This window comes from Lissotriton vulgaris, chromosome 10, assembly GCF_964263255.1.
Source record: "Lissotriton vulgaris chromosome 10, aLisVul1.2, whole genome shotgun sequence".
Taxonomy (NCBI): domain Eukaryota; kingdom Metazoa; phylum Chordata; class Amphibia; order Caudata; family Salamandridae; genus Lissotriton; species Lissotriton vulgaris.
Genome location: NC_141698.1, coordinates 908,976,901 through 908,997,769, shown reverse-complemented (window position 1 = coordinate 908,997,769; position 20,869 = coordinate 908,976,901). Strand labels below are relative to the sequence as shown.

The window sequence follows — 20,869 nt, the reverse complement described above, 5'->3', positions numbered from 1 at the left end:
AATCTGCTGCATAATCTGCAGATTTGAACAAAAAATCCTTGTTTCTAGCTCAAACCACACAAATGTTACTAAAAATGCAGCGACAAGTGTTATAGTATGATGGAAGGCCCTTTGCAAAGCTAGAATGGTCACCTGTTACTTATTTCTAAATGTGGGTGTTAAATTGGTACTAATGGTATGCAAACCACTCTTGCTTCCTGCTGCGTCTCTTTTGCCTCTTTATGCAATTTTCTTGCTTTTTTCTGCCTCTCTTCTTTCTGCACATCTCTTCCAATTTCTGCACCTCCCTTCTTTCTGTACCTCTCTTGTTTCTTTCTGCATCTCTTGCCCCTTTCTGCACCTCTCTTCCTTCTTTCTGAATACCTCTCTTCCCTCTTTCTGCACCTCTCTTCTTCCCCCTTTCTGCACCTCTTTTCCCTCTTTCTACACCTCTCTTGTCTCTGTATGTACCTCTTGTACCTCTTTATGTACTTCACTTGCTTCTTTTTGTACCTTTCTTGCTTCTTTCTGCACTTCTCTTGCTTCTTTCTGTCAAGTCAAGTCAAGTCATAAAATTTGTATAGCGCACTACATACCCAGAAGGTTTCAAGGCGCTTAGGAAGGGGAGGAGGATTATTTGTCAAATATCCACGTTTTAAGCAGCTTTCTGAACGCTAGGTGATTTTGGGTGAGGCGAAGGTAGGCGGGGAGTGAGTTCCATGTTTTGGCAGCCAGGTATGAAAAGGATCTGCCTCCCATGGTGGTCTTGTTGATGCGAGGTACAGTGGCGAAGGCTTGGCTGGAAGAGCGAAGTTCTCTTGTCTCTTTTTGCACCTCTCTTGCTACATTCTGTACTTTTCTTGATCTTTTTGCATCATTCATCCCTCTTTCTGCACCCTCTTCCCTCTTTCTGCAACCCTCTTCACTCTTTCTACACATGTGTTACCTCTTTCTGCACTTCTCTTGCCTCTTTCTACACTTCTCTTGCCTCTCTCTGCATTTCTGTTGCTTCTTTCTGCCTCTCTCTTGCTTCTTTCTGCACTTCTCTTGCCTCTTTCTGCACCTTTGTTGCTTCTTTCTGCACATCTCTTACTTCTTTTGGCACCTCTCTTGCTGCTTTCTGCACCCCTCTTGCCTCTTTCTGCACTTATCTTGCCTCTTTCTGCACTCCTCTAACCTCTTTCTGCTCCTTTCTTACTCTTTGTGCAATTCTCTGGCTTGTTTCTGCACCTCTCTTGCTTCTTTCTTCAACTCTCTTGCTTCTGTCTGCACTTCTCATCCCTCGTTCTACACCCGTCTTGCTTCTTTCTGTACCTCTCTTGCATCTTTCTGCACCCCTCTTGCATCTTTCTAGACCCTTTTACCCTCTTTCTATACCTCTCTTGTCTCTCTTGTAATTCTGGTACCTCTTTATGTACTTCACTGGCTTTTCTTGTACCTTTCTTGCTTCTTTCTGCACTTCTCTTGCCTCTTTCTGTACCTCTCTTGTCTCTTTCTGCACCTCTCTTGCTACTTTCTATACTTTTCTTGATCTTTTTGCATCATTCATCCCTCTTTCTGCACCCTCTTCCCTCTTTCTGCAACCCTCTTCCCTCTTTCTACACATGTGTTACCTCTTTCTGCACTTCTCTTGCCTCTTTCTGTACTTCTCTTGCCTCTCTCTGCATTTCTGTTGCTTCTTTCTGCCTCTCTCTGTCTTCTTTCTGCACCTCTGTTGCTTCTTTCTTCACCTTTCTTGCTTCTGTCTGCACTTATCATTCCTCATTCTACACCAGTCTTGCATCTTTCTGCACCCCTCTTGCATCTTTCTAGACCCTTTTACCCTCTTTCTATACCTCTCTTGTCTCTGTATGTACCTCTTGTACCTCTTTATGTACTTCACTGGCTTTTTTGTACCTTTCTTGCTTCTTTCTGCACTTCTCTTGCCTCTTTCTGCACCTCTCTTGTCTCTTTCTGCACCTCTCTTGCTACTTTCTGTACTTTTCTTGATCTTTTTGCATCATTCATCCCTCTTTCTGAACCCTCTTCCCTCTTTCTGCAACCCTCTTCACTCTTTCTACACATGTGTTACCTCTTTCTGCACTTCTCTTGCCTCTTTCTACACTTCTCTTGCCTCTCTCTGCATTTCTGTTGCTGCTTTCTGCACCCCTCTTGCCTCTTTCTGCACTCATCTTGCCTCTTTCTGCTCTTCTCTAACCTCTTTCTGCTCCATTCATACTCTTTGTGCAGTTCTCTGGCTTGTTTCTGGACCTCTCTTGCTTCTGTCTGCACTTCTCATCCCTCGTTCTACACCCGTTTTGCTTCTTTCTGTACCTCTCTTGCATCTTTCTGCACCCCTCTTGCATCTTTCTAGACCCTTTTACCCTCTTTCTATACCTCTCTTGTCTCTCTTGTACCTCTGGTACCTCTTTATGTACTTCACTGGCTTTTCTTGTACCTTTCTTGCTTCTTTCTGCACTTCTCTTGCCTCTTTCTGCACCTCTCGTCTCTTTCTGCACCTCTCTTGCTACTTTCTATACTTTTCTTGATCTTTTTGCATCATTCATCCCTCTTTCTGCACCCTCTTTCTGCAACCCTCTTCCCTCTTTATACACATGTGTTACCTCTTTCTGCACTTCTCTTGCCTCTTTCTGTACTTCTCTTGCCTCTCTCTGCATTTCTGTTGCTTCTTTCTGCCTCTCTCTGTCTTCTTTCTGCACCTCTGTTGCTTCTTTCTTCACCTCTCTTGCTTCTGTCTGCACTTATCATTCCTCATTCTACACCAGTCTTGCATCTTTCTGCACCCCTCTTGCATCTTTTTAGACCCTTTTACCCTCTTTCTATACCTCTCTTGTCTCTGTATGTACCTCTTGTATCTCTTTATGTACTTCACTGGCTTTTTTTGTACCTTTCTTGCTTCTTTCTGCACTTCTCTTGCCTCTTTCTGCACCTCTCTTGTCTCTTTCTGCACCTCTCTTGCTACTTTCTGTACTTTTCTTGATCTTTTTGCATCATTCATCCCTCTTTCTGTACCCTCTTCCCTCTTTCTGCAACCCTCTTCACTCTTTCTACACATGTGTTACCTCTTTCTGCACTTCTCTTGCCTCTTTCTACACTTCTCTTGCCTCTCTCTGCATTTCTGTTGCTGCTTTCTGCACCCCTCTTGCCTCTTTCTGCACTCATCTTGCCTCTTTCTGCACTTCTCTAACCTCTTTCTGCTCCATTCATACTCTTTGTGCAGTTCTCTGGCTTGTTTCTGGACCTCTCTTGCTTCTTTCTTCACCTCTCTTGCTTCTGTCTGCACTGCTCATCCCTTGTTCTACACCAGTCTTGCTTCTTTCTGTACCTCTCTTGCTTCTTTATGCACCCCTCTTCCATCTTTCTAGATCCTTTTACCCTCTTTCTATACCTCTCTTGCATCTTTTTGCACCTCTCTTGCCTCTTTCGGTACATCTCCTGCTTCTCTCTGTACCTCTTGCCTCTTTCTGCACCTCTCTTGCTTCTTTCTGTACCTCTCTTGCTTCTTTCTGCAATTCTTTGACCTCTTTCTGCACTTCTTTTGCCTCTTTCTGCACTTTTCCTGCCTTTTTTGCACTTCTCTTGCCTTTCTGCACTTCTACAGCTTCCATCTGCACCTCTTGTCTCTTTGTGCACCCCTATTGCCTCTTTCTGCACTTCTGTTGCCTCTTCCTGCACTTCTGCTGCCTCTTACTGCTCTTCGCTTGCTTCTTTCTGTACCGCCGTGCTTCATTCTTTACTTCTCTTACCTCTTTCTCCACCCCTCTTGCCTCTTTCTGCACCCCTCTTGCCTCTTTCAGTACCTCTCTTGCATGTTTCTGTACCTCTCCTGTTTTTTTCTGCACTTCTCTTGCCTCTTTTTGCAACTGTCTTGCTTCTTACTGCACCCCATTTGCCTCTTTCTGTACCTCACTTGCCTCTTTCATCACTTCTTGTACACACATTATAGTGTATGCGGTTTGAAACACAGGTATTCAAATATTTCTTTTTTTGGAACATGTCACTAAGTAAAAGCACAGACACATGCATGCATACCATCACAAACTTGGTGAGACTAACAACAATGATATGGTTAAGATTGTTCTTTTACCTTTTGTAGGCCTAACATTCTGAGCAGTCGATGAATAGTGAACCTTCAAGAGAATAGTGTGGTTTAAGAAAAATTGGGAAAAGGATTGGTGATTAGGCTTATTTGTGTGAGTCTGTGGAAAGGTACAGTCAAAGTTGGCCTCTTTCTACACCTCTGTTGCTTCTTTCTGTATTTTCTTGCTCCTTTCTGTACCTTTCTTGCCTCTTTCTGCATTTTTCTTGCTTCTTTCTGCAACTTCTTCCTCTTTGTGCGCATGTCTTACCTATATAGGCTTGGTTATAAATTAGCATTTAAAAAACCTTATAAATTCACTGAAAAAAACACAAATTTCAGGAACGTTATAGTTAGAAATCAGCATTTTAAAAAAAACTTAGAAATTTATTGAAAAAACACAGGGTTTCAGGGACATTATAGTTAGTAATTAACATTTAAAAAACATTAGAAATTCACTGAAGAAAACATTTTGAAAACCTTAGAAATTCATAGAAATAAAAATGAAGGTTACAGGGACGTTATAGTTAGGGTGACATTTGACTCACACAAAACCAGAGAATTCAAATGTTATACTTAGCTGAGCTAACTGTAACTTGTGCCCTGCAATGCACTGCTAATGACATTACATATTATATCACCCATGACATGGTCAGAGAAATCACTGGTGATATCTCAAATGAAATCACTGATGACATCATCCACATCATCTCTGATGCACCTACCCACACCCCAATATAGCCTATCATAGACCCACTCCAAATTTAAGACTACCATTCTTGACACCATTGACACTCCAATACCAGTACATATATAACCACTGACTGATTGATAGGTCTACATACACATACACTCTCTAACCCATACAGGCACTCATTGAGCCAGTCACTCACCGATACAACCACTTAGATATCTACTCATATACCCCTACAGCCACTCATACACCGTGAGTCACCCAGAGAGCTTCTCACACACCTACTCACTCACCCAAACACTCAATCACACAGCCACCTACTCACTCATACAGAAACACACACACTCACTACTCATACAGACACTAACAATTACTTACTCTCCATACAGTTGCTGACACAAGCAAGCACTCACCCATACAGCTACTCTCACAATCGCTCACTCACACATACAGTCACTTATATACGTCAACTATCACATATACTGCTGTTCACAAATGCAGTTACTCACCCATATACCACTGAGACATTCCTTCACTCACCGACACAGCCATACGCATACTAACTCTCCCATACAGAGTCTCACAGATGTACTCATGAACCCACACACCCAGGGATTTACCCACTCAAACATCCATGCAGGAAGTCATACACCCCCTCAACCAACCACACAGACACTCAGGCACACATACAGGTACTCAGACAACTAATCAGTAACCTATATAGTCACTTATGTATCTACTCACCACCCCAAGCAGCCACTTAACACATAAACTGACAGACTGATACATACAGTCACACAGATTAGTCCCTCTTCTCTATATTCACGAAGACATGTTTAATCACTCACTTGAATAATCAATCACGTACGCACTAAATCATCCATACAGACACTCATACACCCTCTCATTCTTCAATACACATTGACATGCATAGATATATATCATTCTTTTTTTTCTTTTTTAAATTCTTTTTATTAACTTTTGCTCATATGACCATACAAACCAGCAATCACTATAATCTGTACATGGTTGACTTCTCAAAATTCTAACTTATTTAAGCCATCGGGTATATATAACATTCTTAAATGTTTAAGAAACACTAATTCACTGAATGATGTCATCAGTGATGTAATTTGAGAGGTCATCAGTGATGTAATCCGTGATGTCACGGTCCATGTCATGAGTGATGTAATTTGTGACGTCATCAGCAGTGCATTGTGGGGGTGCGAGTTATAGTTAGCTCAGCTAACTGTAACAGATGAATTTTTCAAGGTATTGTGTGAGTGAAATGTCACCCTAACATTAACTTCCCTGTAACCTTTGGGTTTTTTCTATGAATTGCTAAGGTTTTTGTATACACACACACACACATACACACTCTCTGCTTACAGCCTCACATATTACATTACTTATGAAACATTCTATAAAATCAGTAATAACATCATTAATGGCATCTGAAAGTACATCATTGATGACAACACTGTGCATAGTAGGGACACAAGTTATACTTTACTTTAGTTAACTATAACTGATGAATTTCAGTGGTTTTTAGGCTTTACAATTTAACACTCCATCTAAGTATAACGTCACTTTGAGCTTTGTTTTTTTTCAGTGAGAAGAGAAGCAGCTTCAGTGTTGCATGATGTCCATCTACTTTGTCATCATTGGAAATAAATACCATATGGTATTTTGCTCATCTGCATGTGTTTTTTATTGGTTTTTGCCATGACAATTTTTTATTTGCAGGTGATTCTGTATGTTTGACTTTCTTACATTATTATTACAAGGGATAACTTGCAAAATTGGTCCCTGTGGTGTATACAGTGGTAAGGGCTGGTATGGTGAGATGAATGTTGATTGAGAGTAGGTTAAGGAACGGGCAAATTTAGTGAGTATGGAGGTGAGAAGTTCATAACCTATAATGGTCCCAAACCTATGCATCATTCTAGGGGCAGTGCATTTGACCATGGCTTTCATTTAACAGAATATTGCATGCAGAGTTTTGAAGCCCTATGTCACTATCAGTTAACTTACTTTAAGTAAGTCAGTTGAAAATTACAGGTGCTCACAGATGAGCCAATGTCAAGCCTCAAGTTTCGCAATTCCACGTAATGCAGCTAAGCAAAATGCAGAGGTATCTGTCCATGATAGTCTTGCTTAAGGCAATAGGGTGTGTGATGTTGTAGCAATATACCATGTTCAGTATTACCCAATATGAGTTAACATGGAAAAGTTAATGTGGTACTGAACTACAACAGGGCATTAGCACAGTGTCATCGCCTCTGCAGGCTTTAGGGCAGAGTTGCTCAGGGTAAGTCTCGTGCAGTCTGGCCCATGTGTGCATTTAAAGGTCAGTAAATTAACAGTTAATGGTGGTAAACGGTTGGGGGATTGATGTGCTGCTTTGCTCTAGTGAAAGTTCATCCTGTCATGAATTAGATATCATAACTATTGCTGGTTTATCTTTAGTGGCGCATTGTAAACACTATGTATCTTTTCTTCTTACAGGAAGACCTTCCTGAGGTGCCTTTTCCAAAAGTTCTTGGCTGGAACAAACCAGAGTGGCCTTACCTTATTATGTGCCTTATTGCCTCTGCCATCGCTGGGGGCGTTTGGCCCACGTTTTCTTTATTGTATGGAAAGATAGTTGGGGTACGTGCAGGACATTGTGCCAGCTTTCTAGCAAATCGCGCTATTGCAAATAGTTTATTGCTCGGTTCCCTCATGGTTAGCTCGGGCCGCCTGTGGAAATTGTTGGGGTTTGTGACTGTTAGGACCCATAGAGACTGGCGCAGCCCTGGGGGAACCATAGAGATTAGCGCAGCCCTGGGGGGAAATTAGATTCAGTAAGTAAAGGAGATGGGAGGTGAGGTGACTGTAGTGATCAAGACTAAGGGGTCGATTAGGATCGCGGACGGACTTGAGTCCGTCCGCGACCCCAGAGTATGAGGGAACGTCCGCAGGGGCTGCGGCGTTCCCTCATGTGCGATTAGGATGTGACCGCCACCCTGGCGGTCACATCCTGGATATTTAACATTGCGGCGGGTGCTGCTTCAAGCAGCACCCGCCGCAATGTTAAATGTGCATGTTTTACATTTACATGCACAAAGCGGCAGGCACCGCGCGGTGCCTGCCGCATTGTGCATGTAAATGCTGGGGGGTACCATAGGTACCCCCCATGTGCACCCCCCACCCCCCAACACCCTGGGGGCCCGCAACGGGCCCCCAAAAACAAAAGTACACATGCTTTTCCACGGCGGAAAAACCGCCGCGGAAAAGCATGTTTACTAATGCTTCCTAATTTGGCTGGCGGTGTCTGATAGACACTGCCAGCCAAATGAGAGCTTTTCCGCCGCGGTTGTAATCCGACCGCGGCGGAAAAGCAGCGGACAGAAACCAAGACCCACCAGCCATCGTAATGCGGCGGTGGGTCTTTGGTGAGTCCGCAGAGGATTTTCCGCCTCCTCCGGGAAAATCCTCCATCCTAATCGGCCCCATAATGTGGGTTGTTCTTGTGGTTAAATAAGAAATTTATAGTGAGCTTAGATAAAGAGATGGATAGATGGATTGATGAATGGGTGGATGGATAGGTAGATGGATAGGTAGGTGGATGGGTAGATAGATAGTTGGATGGATGGATGGATGGATGGCTGGATAGGTGGATAGATAGATAGATAGATAGATAGATAGATAGATAGATAGATAGATAGATAGATAGATAGATAGATAGATAGATAGATAGATAGATAGATATTGCTGTGACAGAAGACTTCCACCTAGTGTTTTTTATTTTATTTCAAGCTTATAATATGACAATAGGAGTTTTAGTTTTAGTTTTAGAATAAATAACGGTCCCTCTGTAATTGGAACCCCGATTAGTAGTCTTTTTGATGTGAACATTTTAGTTTTCGTATGTTGTTATTTCCTACCGAATACCTTGGACTAATTTCCCTCTGAAAAGTTGTAAATGTACACATAGACATGTTCTTCTACACACCGATGTAAATGATTAGCTTTTAGAAACTCACTGGAAGGGGAGCCATTCCAGTCCTTTGCTTGAATAAACCTTGAACCATTTCTACAGTGAGAATGGTTCAGAGAGCTGATAATTTTATAGAAGTTTTCGAATTCTACACCGTAATCATCGTACTCCCCACTGGTTTACTACTAAATTACGTTATGCACTTGTGGATTCATATTAATATTAATCGAATATTCGTGCCTGCCTGTTACCCTTTCGTGGATTTGAGAGCCGGGTAAATGACTTTGAATCATGGGGCATATTAAAAAGCAATAGCGATAATTATCACTATTGCTTGGTTAGAGACAAAAATTTACAGCTGAGCTGCGGCGATTTTTATCGCAGATAAACCTTGGTATTACCAAGGTTTATCGCAAATGCGATAAAAATCGGCCGCAATGCATGAATATCGCTGAAAAGTCAGCGATATTCATGCATTACCAAGCTAATGCTCTTAGCCATGTTATCCACCTCCCATTGGATAACATGGCTAAGAACTGCTCAGGGCAGGTGTTAGCTTTTGGAGATATTCGCGCTTAGCGAGAATATCTCCAAAAGTTGGTAATAGGAGATAGCGATGTTAGCGACTGTTTCCACTCGCAAACATCTTGGCACACCCACTTTGCATGTCATTAGTGATAAATATCACTGACATGCAAAGTGGGGCCCAAGATGGTCGCTATCTCCTACTAGCTGTCGCTAACTGGTGTTAGCGACAGCTAGTAGAACTGGTGTTAGCGACTGCTAGGTAATAGGAAGATAATTTTATCTCCGCTTTCTTGGCTTTTAAAGCCAAAAAAGCAAAGATAAACCCCCTAGATAATATGCCCCCATATTCCTTCTGTTTTATATAATGGGAGCTGCTGTTCTGCTTTGCATTCGGCACAGTGACGTAACAAAGGACCCCACAGCTTCTGCAAAGCGTGGGGGGCCTGAGCTTGAGGAGGCCCCCTCAAGTTTAGCTTTGCCACTAATTCGACAGATGTAGATGACCCTCCCGAATTAAAAATGTGGAATTCCAGAGGTGAGGGCTTTATTTATGGAACGGGATAGTGATATTATTCCACTGTCTCTGTCATCAATATGATCATTGAGAGTAAGTGGCTGCTCTGTTTCATCTCTTACCATTCCCATTTGTTAATTATTACATTCCTAAATTGTGGATACGAAACTGAGCATTATCTCGCAACTTACCGAGCTCACCCGGTTCAGATGTATTTCGATATAGCGATACACCTCTAATAATTTCAAAATATAAAATAATCTCTCTTCTTATGATGTCGTGAAATATATATGTCTATTGCTGAACCATCACCAAGGTTTATATATGTAAGTGGAAAGGAATTTCTAACATTTCATACCAATAATTATATTTTGTATTTTAATTAATAGGCTTTTCGTGAAACAGATGGTGGAAAAAGGAGCACGGTGACAAGTATAATTTCGCTAATGTTCTTCGTCATGGGGATAATTAGTCTATTTGCCTACACTATTATCGTAAGTAAATCACAATGACTATGTAACAAAATTCTTCGTTGTCAAATGAAATCCCAAAACTGCCAATTTGGAGGAAATTGTCCTTGAAATCAAACTGGTACTAATCTAGATGAGTTCTTTAGTAAAACAATTGTGTAGGTATCTTTTTGTGATATGTTAAAATGATGATGTTTCCATACATTAGATTTGAAGCTTGCATGTTTTTTTGTAGTTGTAAATGATCAGTCCAACGCCCCTGTATGCTCTATTAATAACATATTGCACAGCTGGTTGGATGAGGAGTTGTGAACTGTAACATCAAAATCAAACATCTCACAGTTCTGAAATATAGACCTTAATGTTCCATGTCGAATTTTTAGTCAGAGTTTGGTCCATGGGGAGAAGCAGTGTAAATTGTAGGTTCTCGTCCCCTACAAGAAATGCTGCTGTTCTGTTTCATTTAAAGGTGGAGAGAGACCTGATTACTTATAGCAGGACCTCAGAAGACTATTCTGTCAGAGGCCTTTGACAAGCACACCAACTCCCACAGTGCCACAAGTGTAGGACGAAGGAAGAGCCTCCCTATCAGAAGACTGAGCCTTCTTGTTTTCAAAATTCTTGCCCAGGTCAATGATGGGACACATGTTATAATGGACAGGAAAGTAGAGAAATAGTTCCAACTCTGAGTGAAAACTCCCTTGCGAAAAAATCTGGGATATTTCTACCCTGCATTTAATTTTCTTACAAACGTGGTTCTCGATTTCTTTTGTGAAACATGTTTAGCAACATTTTCCCACTAGAGCGGTGGGCAAGTTTTAATACACTAGGAGGTCTTCCCTATGACAATTAGATGTGGGACCTGTGCTGCTCAATCAGGTTTGATCTAATGATCATTTAGGGCCTGATGTAGAATTTAGTGAATTGGGTATTCCATTAAAACACAATCGATTTCCAACATGATGGGGCCTGTTCACAAATGCAACCTTAATCTTGAGTAAATCTACACTGTTGAATAACTTTACTAATTTTGACTATTCGCCATCTACAAGTGCACAGTTGCTTAAAAGTGTAGAATTATATGTCTCCACCCCCTGAAACATAAATAGGAATCTAATTTATAAGGGTAAAGTTACTACAGCCAAAAAGGAGCAGTAGCAAGTCCAATATTGCGCATGACCAACCACTGGTACTGTAATACCACTATAGAAAATAAAGGAGCTTGGTACTTAAATATATAAATTAAACTGAATATAAACAAATCAATATGCTTAAAAATACATATTTTAAAGATAAAATATAAAATATAACATTTTTTAATTGAAAAATAAATCGAATCTTAACTTTTTGATGACAAAATGTAAGTGAATTTAAAATATTTGTATACATAATGTTTAATTTAAGGTATCATTATTAAATATGGCACATCATTTTAAATCTCTTCCTACGGTAATTTCCATGGGAGGGTGTTGCATACCAGTGGTTGTCCATGTATGGTACGTGACTTACTCCTGCTCTGAGATGGAGTAAATTTATGACTGGTTTAGTATTTTTTCCAGTAGTATTTTTAGAAATTTAGTGTGTGAATAGCAATGAACTAAGGGCCTTATTATGAGTACACGCTCACGTTGGTGGGCTGACCACCGCCACTTCTGTGGATCCACCGCAGTATTCTGAGTGTGGTGGTCGGAACCCCACAAGACCACCATACAGACTTAATTTACTGGCTGTGCCGATGCCGGCACTGGGAACATATTACAGGTTGGCTTTCCACTTCCTTTTTCATAGCGGTGAGCCTGCCTCCTAACAAAAGAGTGACAAGCGGCAACTTTGGCCCCCTTCCACTTTTAGGACTAGGGGTGCATGCAGGGGGGGCACAACATTGCACCCCTTTACTGCACAGTCTGGCATGCATGATCTCCTTTGGGAAACCCCTCCCTAGCCACACTTTCCCCTTTTTGCACCGTTCTTCACCACTTCAGTTTTTTCCATGATAGGAGATCATGAGCATGGTAACCTTGCGTTAAAGATAACATGTACCCATCTGGCAGGTGGTAGCTCATCCCTCTGTGTCTTCTTTTTTCATGCTAGGCCCAGGCAGGTAACTTTCCACTGTGGGCTGGATAGGAGGCTCTTGGGAAGTATCATATTGTGGTACAGACTGTTGGGGGGTCAGTCACTCAGCAGACATCTTAGAGTGCAGGTCAGATTGGACTCCTCTGCAGAGTATTGCTAATAAAAGCTTGTTTGTATTCTCTACTGTCTGACTGACTCTTCATTACTTGGGAAGGCATAGCAGGTGGTTGAAAGTAACCCGGGTGGCCCCTACATGCCACTTCCTTCAGTTTGTGCCTCAACAAGGACCCCACAAGGTAACCCAACTCACCCGCAAACGGGTTGCAGGGTGGCGGGTGCGTTCGGTCGTTCGGGCAGATCAGGGTACCCCACATGATCAAGCTTGAGTCTCGCAGCTTCCCCTCCCATCTGATTGGGCGACTCCTCATCTAGTGGTCACCGGCTGGGGTCCTGAGAAGGCGAAACCTTGGAGCTGAACGTTTGGTCCAAAGAGTCGGCAGTGGAGAATAATTTGGCTCGACCTAAGTGCATCCGGTATGGGATTTGATTCTTGAAAAAATTGCGCCATTCTTGAACGGCATGAGCCTATGGGCAGTGTCCTGGTACAGTCTCTGGACTGTTTTGGTGCAATTTTCAGACTGCCTAGCTTGAACGGTATGAGCTGACGGGCTGTGTCTTGATACGGTCTTCGGGCTGTCTTAGTTTGAACTTGGTGGCTTTGCGGACCCTTTTAAAAGACAAAGAGTGTTTGTAAACAATCTAACGGGCCAATTGGAAATTTGGTCTACTCTTGAAAAGGCTTGGGACTGTTTGTGAACAATCTGCCAGGCCAACTGGAAATTTGGTATACTCTTGAAAAGGTCTGGTGCTAGAGCCTCTCTTCTTGAACTTGGTGCCGTCTCCAGACTGTCTTCTTGATCGTGGTGCAGTCTCTGGACTGAAGGGTGTGGTCCTCAGACCATTTTTTTTGTTTGGTTCTCAAACTCATTTACTGGTTGTGGTTATATTTGTCCGGTGTGGACAGTGCAAGTGTCTTATGTTAAGATGCCTTGTCTAAGCAAATTAGGGTGTTTTGGATGTTGGTGTTGCTCTACTGAGGTTCGACTAGAGGATAACCAGCCTGGACCTCGGGAGGGTACTCCAAATTTTGATGTATATGTCAAGCGCAGCATTGGCCCTATTATGTTTAGCATGTTGTGGAATAAATATACGAGGGACAATGCTGATTTACACTGGCTGCTTCCTGGCTCATTTGATGAACAAACAATTTTAGGGACATATTGTTCTCTAAAAAGAGCAGGCCACCTGCACAGAGGGATGAGCTATCACCTGTAGCTCATCCCTCTGTGCCTTCTTTGCTCATGCTCTGCCCAGGCCAGTAACTTTCCACTGTGTGCGTGATTGGAGGCTCTTGGGAAGAATCATATTGTGTTACAGACTGTTGGGGGGTCAGTCCCTCAGCAGACATCTTAGGGTGCAGGTCATATTGGACTCCTCTGCAGAGTATTGCTAATAAAAGCTTGTTTTATTCTCTACTGTCTGACTGACTCTTCATTACTTGGGAAGGCATAGAAGGTGGTTGTAAGTTACCCGGGTGGCCCCTAATGGCCACTTCCTTCAAAGACTATCCCAAGGGTCTTTGATCACCACACAGAGACATCAAAGGAACACATCTTGAGTAGATTGCTCATTTTATATCAGAATATTGATAACAAAAATATTCCTTAATATAAAGATTATGGCTCAAATATTTTTCATTGAAATAGTTATTTTATGTACATTTTATGCTATTAACTACATTAAGCCATCCCTTGGTAAATGAAATATTGGAGAATTTTTTTGTCAGATGAAATTTAGCTCACAGCATCTTGTTACCATTACACAGAGCTAAGTCCATTGCATTGGAAAAACCTTATAAAGTTCTCTTTCCATTTAGCAAAATGTGTCCTTATGTGTAGAAAGCAATGAACTGTTTTATTCTTCTAGGTTCCTGGTGAGTATTGATTTATAAGTGTTAGTGGATGAAGTAGGTGTTCATAAAATGGGATGTAACATAATAACATTGTTGGTTGAACCTAAACTAATCTATAAGGAGGCACCCTGGATGCCTGTCAACCTTCACTCAAAATGTATATATTTCCTGCAAGTAGGGGCAGCCACGGTTTTCCAGAGTGCTTTGTGTTGTAAGATTCAAAATGCCATAAGTGAGATTTAAACCTCAATATAGCCTTCCTATTTCACGTCAAATGTATTTTAATAGTCCCTTTATTTTGTCTTTGTCTTTCTTGTATTATTTTAACACCAAGATGTTTACTTGATGTATTTCTGCGCTTTCAATCACTTGTTCATTGATACTTTAACGTTATGGGCCGATACTCCTCCAAACTTCAAGTACCGGGCCCTTATTTTTATATTTGGGGATGTTTATGCTTTTTTTTCACAAATGATATCTGGGCCACATTTTTTTAAATATTGTATTCACCACAGGTATTTTCAATTTTTTAAGTGGTGCTCAATATTTCACATTTTTGTAGTTCGTACTTGCTTGCAGTTGTTTTGGGGGGAAAGAGGTGTGAAGCTCATGAGTGACTTGAGGTACATTTCTGAAAATTAGCAGGAATCCCGAATTTGGCGAGTGGTTATTTAATACGATTGTACAGTGAGTTCCCAAAGAAACGCTTCAGTAGTGCATGTAGTTAGGTAAAATTAGAAATTAATTACAATGTTTTTACCTACATCCTTTTGCCCCTATGACCAATATACAAAAGTAGTATACTGGTACATCAATCAGCCTCCTCTGGAGATATATTATGTTTGTTAGTTGTTGAAAAACCATGATACTTAGAACTAGTCCTGGGCGGAAATATAATTTTGCTCACAGAGTTGCCTGAATTTGGGAGCTCCGTGGTATGCATATGCCGCAGAGTTGCTACTAAAGTTCACCTTTCAGCCCTTGGCAGAAGTATACTTCTGCTGGTGCACGTGAGATTTCTTTTGCCACGTGCTGGAAAGCTCAATGAGATTTGGCAACTGCTACCTCGTGCAAATTTGCCAGGTACAAGTATGGCTTCTTGTCACAACAAAGCCTTCTGGTGCAATTTTCATGACAATGGCGAGCGAAAGAAGCCACAGCTGCTTCTCGAGCAGATTCTCTACTCAAGAAGCAGCTAAACCTACTCGAAGATATTTTTTGAGTGAATATTCTACTCAGGTTGTTTATAAGAGCAAAAAGCTGTTTTTAATTTTACTACTTTATTTTAGAATAAAGCTCCTCCCAGTGTATTCTCCTTCTCCTGGTCACTTTTCATTTGGATTTCGAGGTGAAAGAATCACTCTCTTTGTCTGCATTTTTTTGATGCATATATACCATTGGAGTGTAAGGACTTTGTTATTGTGATCTCACAAGTAAGTTCAAAAACCTTTGTATGAGGGTGCTGTTTGTTTTATGGAGGGCAAGCACCAGAATATATTTGTACCTTTTTAAACTTTTTAAATTTGATTATGGTTGTGGTGGGTGGCTAGGAGTTTCAGTAGGGGCTTCATTATTTTTTGCATTTAATTTTGTATCTTTTGTTAGGGAACAAGGTTGCCCAGTTCAGTTCACTTTCTCCATGTTTGTTATATATGCACCATTAATTATTTTCACTAAGTGGTCTAGTCTTCCCACATACCTTCCAGCCAGTTCTAGTCATTGGGTACATGAAAGAACTGTTTTTGTGGTACATGTTGTTTTAAAACATTATTTAGGCCAGGGATGGCATTGGGTTAAAAATAAAATGTTGTTTTTCATTTTCTTTTTTTAGAATATTTAACTTTTTTTTCTGAAAATATTTTTATTTATAATGCCTCGGGAGGATGTGTTTTCATAGCTCACTTCAATTTAATCTGTGTCCCGGCTGAAAATTTAGTGGTGTTTTCTTAATTGTTACCATGCCTCCATTGTCTGGCCAGGTTGTGTGTTTGCCATAGGCCACCATTTGTCTGTGTTCTCCATGCCATGTGATCAGGGCCAGTTTGTGTAGTCAGGTTCCATATGTCTCCATGTGTTATTTGTTCTCCATATCACCTTGATTGTTGTTTAACGATGTAGCAGACTCATATTTTGTATAGCTAGCCAGTGTTGTTTATACATAGGCTTGCATGTTTTCTTTGTTGTCCATGCCTCCTTGCTTGTTGTTCGACCATGTGGCTGGTGGTGATTGTGTGTAGCCAGACAGTGTCCATTTGCCATAGGTGTTCATGTGTTCTTTGTTGTACATGCCTCTCTGTGTTTTGTTGTTGCCTGACCATGTGACGGGTGGCCATTTTGTGTAGCCAGCCAGTCTGATTTTGCCATAGGCCTGCATGTGATCTTTTTGTGCACATGCCTGCTTGCCTATTGTTCTTGGTTTACCATTTTGCGTTGCAACCAGTGTTCTTTTTTCATAGGTCTCATGTGTTCTTTGTTGTCCATGTCTCCTTGCTTGACATTGTTGGTTGACCATGTGGCTGGCAACCATTTTGTGAAGCCAGCCAGTGTGTGGATTCTTTTTTTTCCAGTTTGTAAAGCCATTTTCTTTAGAGATCGACAGGAGAAAACTATGCCTTTTTGTGTTTGTTGTTTTTTGTTGTCTTTTTTTTACTTGTCCCTGATATCAGTTTAATATGCTTGAGGATCATTGTAGTAGTACATGTATATATGAACAGCATTTTATGTTTTATGTATTTTTTCAGTTTTCCCCTTGCGCCTCATTTCCTCCTAATGGGATCCTCATAGTCCTCTAGTACACCTGAAATTTGTATTTTTTATTTTGTCATTACTCATTTTCCCTTGGACCACCTGCCTGCCATATGCGCACAGCTGCTAACCAGCATTCATTATTCAAGGACTGTTCCATTTTCCCCTGGACCTCATGCCTGCCATAGGGGCACACCAGCATAAATGTGTAAGATTATTCAATTTTTCCCTGGACTCCCCTGCCTGCTGTGGCGCACACCAGCGTTTTGAAGGATTATTCTATTTACACCTTTACCCCCTGCCTGCCATAGGCACACACCAGTATTCATTTGTTTAAGGAATATTCAATTTTCTCTTGGAACCTCCCTGCCTGCCATAGTGCACACCAGCATTCCTTTTATAAGGTTTATTCTGTTTTCTCCTGGACCCCCTGTCTGCCATTGGCACACACCAGCATTCATTTTTAAGGATAAATAGATTTTTCCCCCGAACCCCCCTTTTTCCAAGGGTACACACCAGCATTCATTTTATAAGGATTGTTCAATTTTCCCCTGGACCCTCCTGCCTGCCACAGGTGCACTAGTTTGACTTTTAGTGTTCAATAGTGACACGGATCATTATATCTGCACAAGACTGGGGTTGCTTTTATCTCTCAAAATTTATTTTGATTATATTAAAAACATATGAATTCATTTATTCCATAACATTTTAAAACATATTCACAAAAAATAATTATCTAGTACATACAATAATCACTAGTCATTTCAACTCAAATTACAAATAATCAATACAGAATGATATTCACACATTACAAATTCATAACATTATAACATCAAATATAAAAAGACAGAAAAAAGTCCTTTGCCAAAGTAGTGTGTAGGCCTTTGGGTCACAAATAGAAAGTGAATAACACAGAAAGGAATTCTCTTGTTTTTTGTTGTTGTATACCCAGTCCTTTCTGGTATTCTGGCAAACTCTCTCTTTTGAAAGTTGCCACAGGTGCACACCAGCCTTCATTTTTTAAGGATTATTCAATTTTCCCCTGCACCTCCTGGTCTGCCGCAGGTGTCTCTCCTTAGATGCACATAAAGAACACAGTTACATCTGTATGCTGTTATCCTGATTGAAAATAAAATAATATTTTGTGAGTTGGGGTTGGACTTTGGAATCGATACACTATTGTTAGTTATTTAAGATAATATTTAACCACACTAAAGTCTATTGTCTGACTGTATATAAAGCAAACTGCAAAAATGCCACATTTCACTTAAGTATGTTTTCCCCCGCTTGTTTGCCTTTAAATGCACAAGAGGCATCACCAACAGTGCCAAACAGAAAACTGTCTCAAAGTGACATGACCACAACACATGAATACTACAGGCTATTCTGCTTGTGCAGCTAAGTGCCACTGCCAACTGATAGATCTGGAAGATGGCCCCAAAGAAAGGTGCCTCCAGGAAAGTGGCCAGCGAGGAGGAGAAGAAAAAGCAGATTGGCATTACTGGCTTGCCTTCCAAACCTTTTTTAGGAAACGTGTGCCTGCAACACCATCCTCCAGGCATCAAGCTGGGAGAAGCTCTCCTGCATCAATGGAACTACCCCAACCTAACCCAAGGCTATGTCTCTCAGTGAGGCAACCACTTCAATCATGGCTAGGAGCAGTGAGTCTGAATTACATTGGTCTCAACCACAAATTAGTACCCAATCATCACAGGAAACTGAGTAAAGTGCCATAGCCACAGCCAGCAACGGTAGAGATTCCTGAAGTAGAAGCAGAACAGGAGGCTGAGCTTTCTGCTGAAAAATAAGCACCTCTTCTTGAACCATTGGCTTCAGGGATCTCCAGCAAGAAAAAAGAAGGGTTCGCCACCATTTTCTCTGAGCCCCTATTCTGAGGATCTCAACATGGATTGGATGCCGGCCGAGTCCAAGATCCACGATGAAAGACAAGGGGAAAGTTCCTGAGTGCCAAACAATTATGGAAGCAGTTGAAGAGGATACGCCAGTCATTGTCATGAAAACCCGCTCAGAGGACACCACCACCACCAGCTTCCATATTTGTAAGGCCCCCAGTGAGACTACCATCACTACCTCAGTTGAAGTTCGCACTACCAAGAGGCAGTTTGATGGCATTGGATTGAATTGCAATTTTGTCCTGTATGGAAATCTTGCACCTCTGAAAAGTCACTTTCCGCTTTGGGAATTGGAATCATTTTTAACTAAAATACTCAGAATCTCCAGAGTTTCAGAAATACTAACTGGCGCTGTGTATCCGATGTTCAATTTCATAGCTGTGGACACAATTTCAGCTTTGCCTACATGGCAAATAGTTTTGCTTTAGAAAAACAGCAAACTCCCATTTTGGATTGATACTTAAAAACGTTTGAAAAATGTTGTCTTCCAGACTTTAACTGGAACCAATCCACATGGTGTATCCAACCCGATTTTCATTGTGGTTGCCTTCAAATCATGCCTAGGTCTCGGTCTACCACGACCATTCAATTACCATTGACACTGTGTCCTTTTTAATTTTAATTTTATTTTTTACTATTTTCAGCTAAATCTTCAAAAATGATATCACTGGCTCTACTTATAGGATTGTTTTTGTGTTGTTCCCGGTCATTGTGTTTAATAAGTCTGTCTCTTTTATTATACACTAGCTTACCCGTTGCGCGTTGCTGCGATCTCAGAAGAAAGGAAATTTAAGGAAACTTGGTATGATAATATTTCATTATCAATGTGTCATTTTTATTGAAACTTATACATTTTATTATGGCAAACATTTTAAAGTGTTGTTTTAACTGTTTATTTATTCGAGTGCTTGTGGATACACAGTATTTTTAGTTTTTCCGTCTTGTGCGTACACAACTAAATCAGAAGGTTCTCCGACATGTGAGCTGGCCACATACAGTTGTCCATGTGAGAAGCACGGATTCTCCAAATCTAGTCCACACACTTGCAACGATTGTCCTTGTGCTTTGTTGATGGCCATTGCAAAAGAGAGTCGCACCGGAAACTGTAAACGTTCAGTATTGGAAAGATTATGAGGGCCCTGGGGGGGCGGGGGCCATTATTTAACAATTTTTCTTCTTTTTTTTTTGCCAGAAACCTTTGCGGGAGTGTACTCAACAACTTTCAACAATTTTTTTTTTTTTGCCAGAAACCTTCGCCCAAGTGTACTCGACAACTTCCCAAACTTTCATGCCGATCGGATGAATGGTGTAGTAATGCATAAAGGACAAACAGACATACTTTTGTTTTTATATATATAGATCTTCTCTGAGTTATATCTGCTTGCTCTGTGCCACAGGTAGTAGGGGTGTTGCTCATGTTTAAATTAGTGAAACCTTTGAAAGGATAGATAGAAAAAGGTTAGTGACTTTATCACTAATGTTGGATGTTCACCGGAGTGATACCACTCTAGTTTTAAAGATTACATTAAAAATCCCTACATTTAATTAAGAGCAACATACTTTTTGGGGGTTACTTAGAATATGGTATTTTATTGGGCCTTTTTTGTATTTTGATCAATAAACTGTGAGTCAAACTTTTTTACTCTTGGGCATGTGGAGTTGGATCTATCCTGGATAGTCTAACTCTGTTGAAGATGACGACCATGGTACAGAAAAAGAAGCTGAAGATGGGCTTGAATGACGGGAAGGTGGATTATGAGAAGGCCCTTAAAGTCTAGAATGGAATCAGTCAGCGACACATCTCCTGAAACAAGAATGATGAAGAGATTGAGAAAATGGAAAGAAATGAAGAGGCAGATGATGATCTGTTGCAAAGAAGCTTCTCATTTGTACCTTCCTGGGTGAAAAGTGAAGGTGC

At 41.0% G+C, this 20,869-nt stretch overlaps 1 protein-coding gene across 1 annotated transcript in view; it reads left to right on the top strand.

Moving 5' to 3' along the window:
• Positions 1-20,869, top strand: part of LOC147688995 (ATP-dependent translocase ABCB1-like) — an 856,748-nt gene that overhangs the window by 553,909 nt on the left and 281,970 nt on the right. Inside the window, exons 19-20 of the mRNA XM_086941881.1 lie at positions 7,260-7,403; positions 10,165-10,269. Of these exons, the coding sequence (XP_086798007.1) occupies positions 7,260-7,403; positions 10,165-10,269 (249 nt within the window). The remainder of the gene's footprint in view (positions 1-7,259; positions 7,404-10,164; positions 10,270-20,869) is intronic.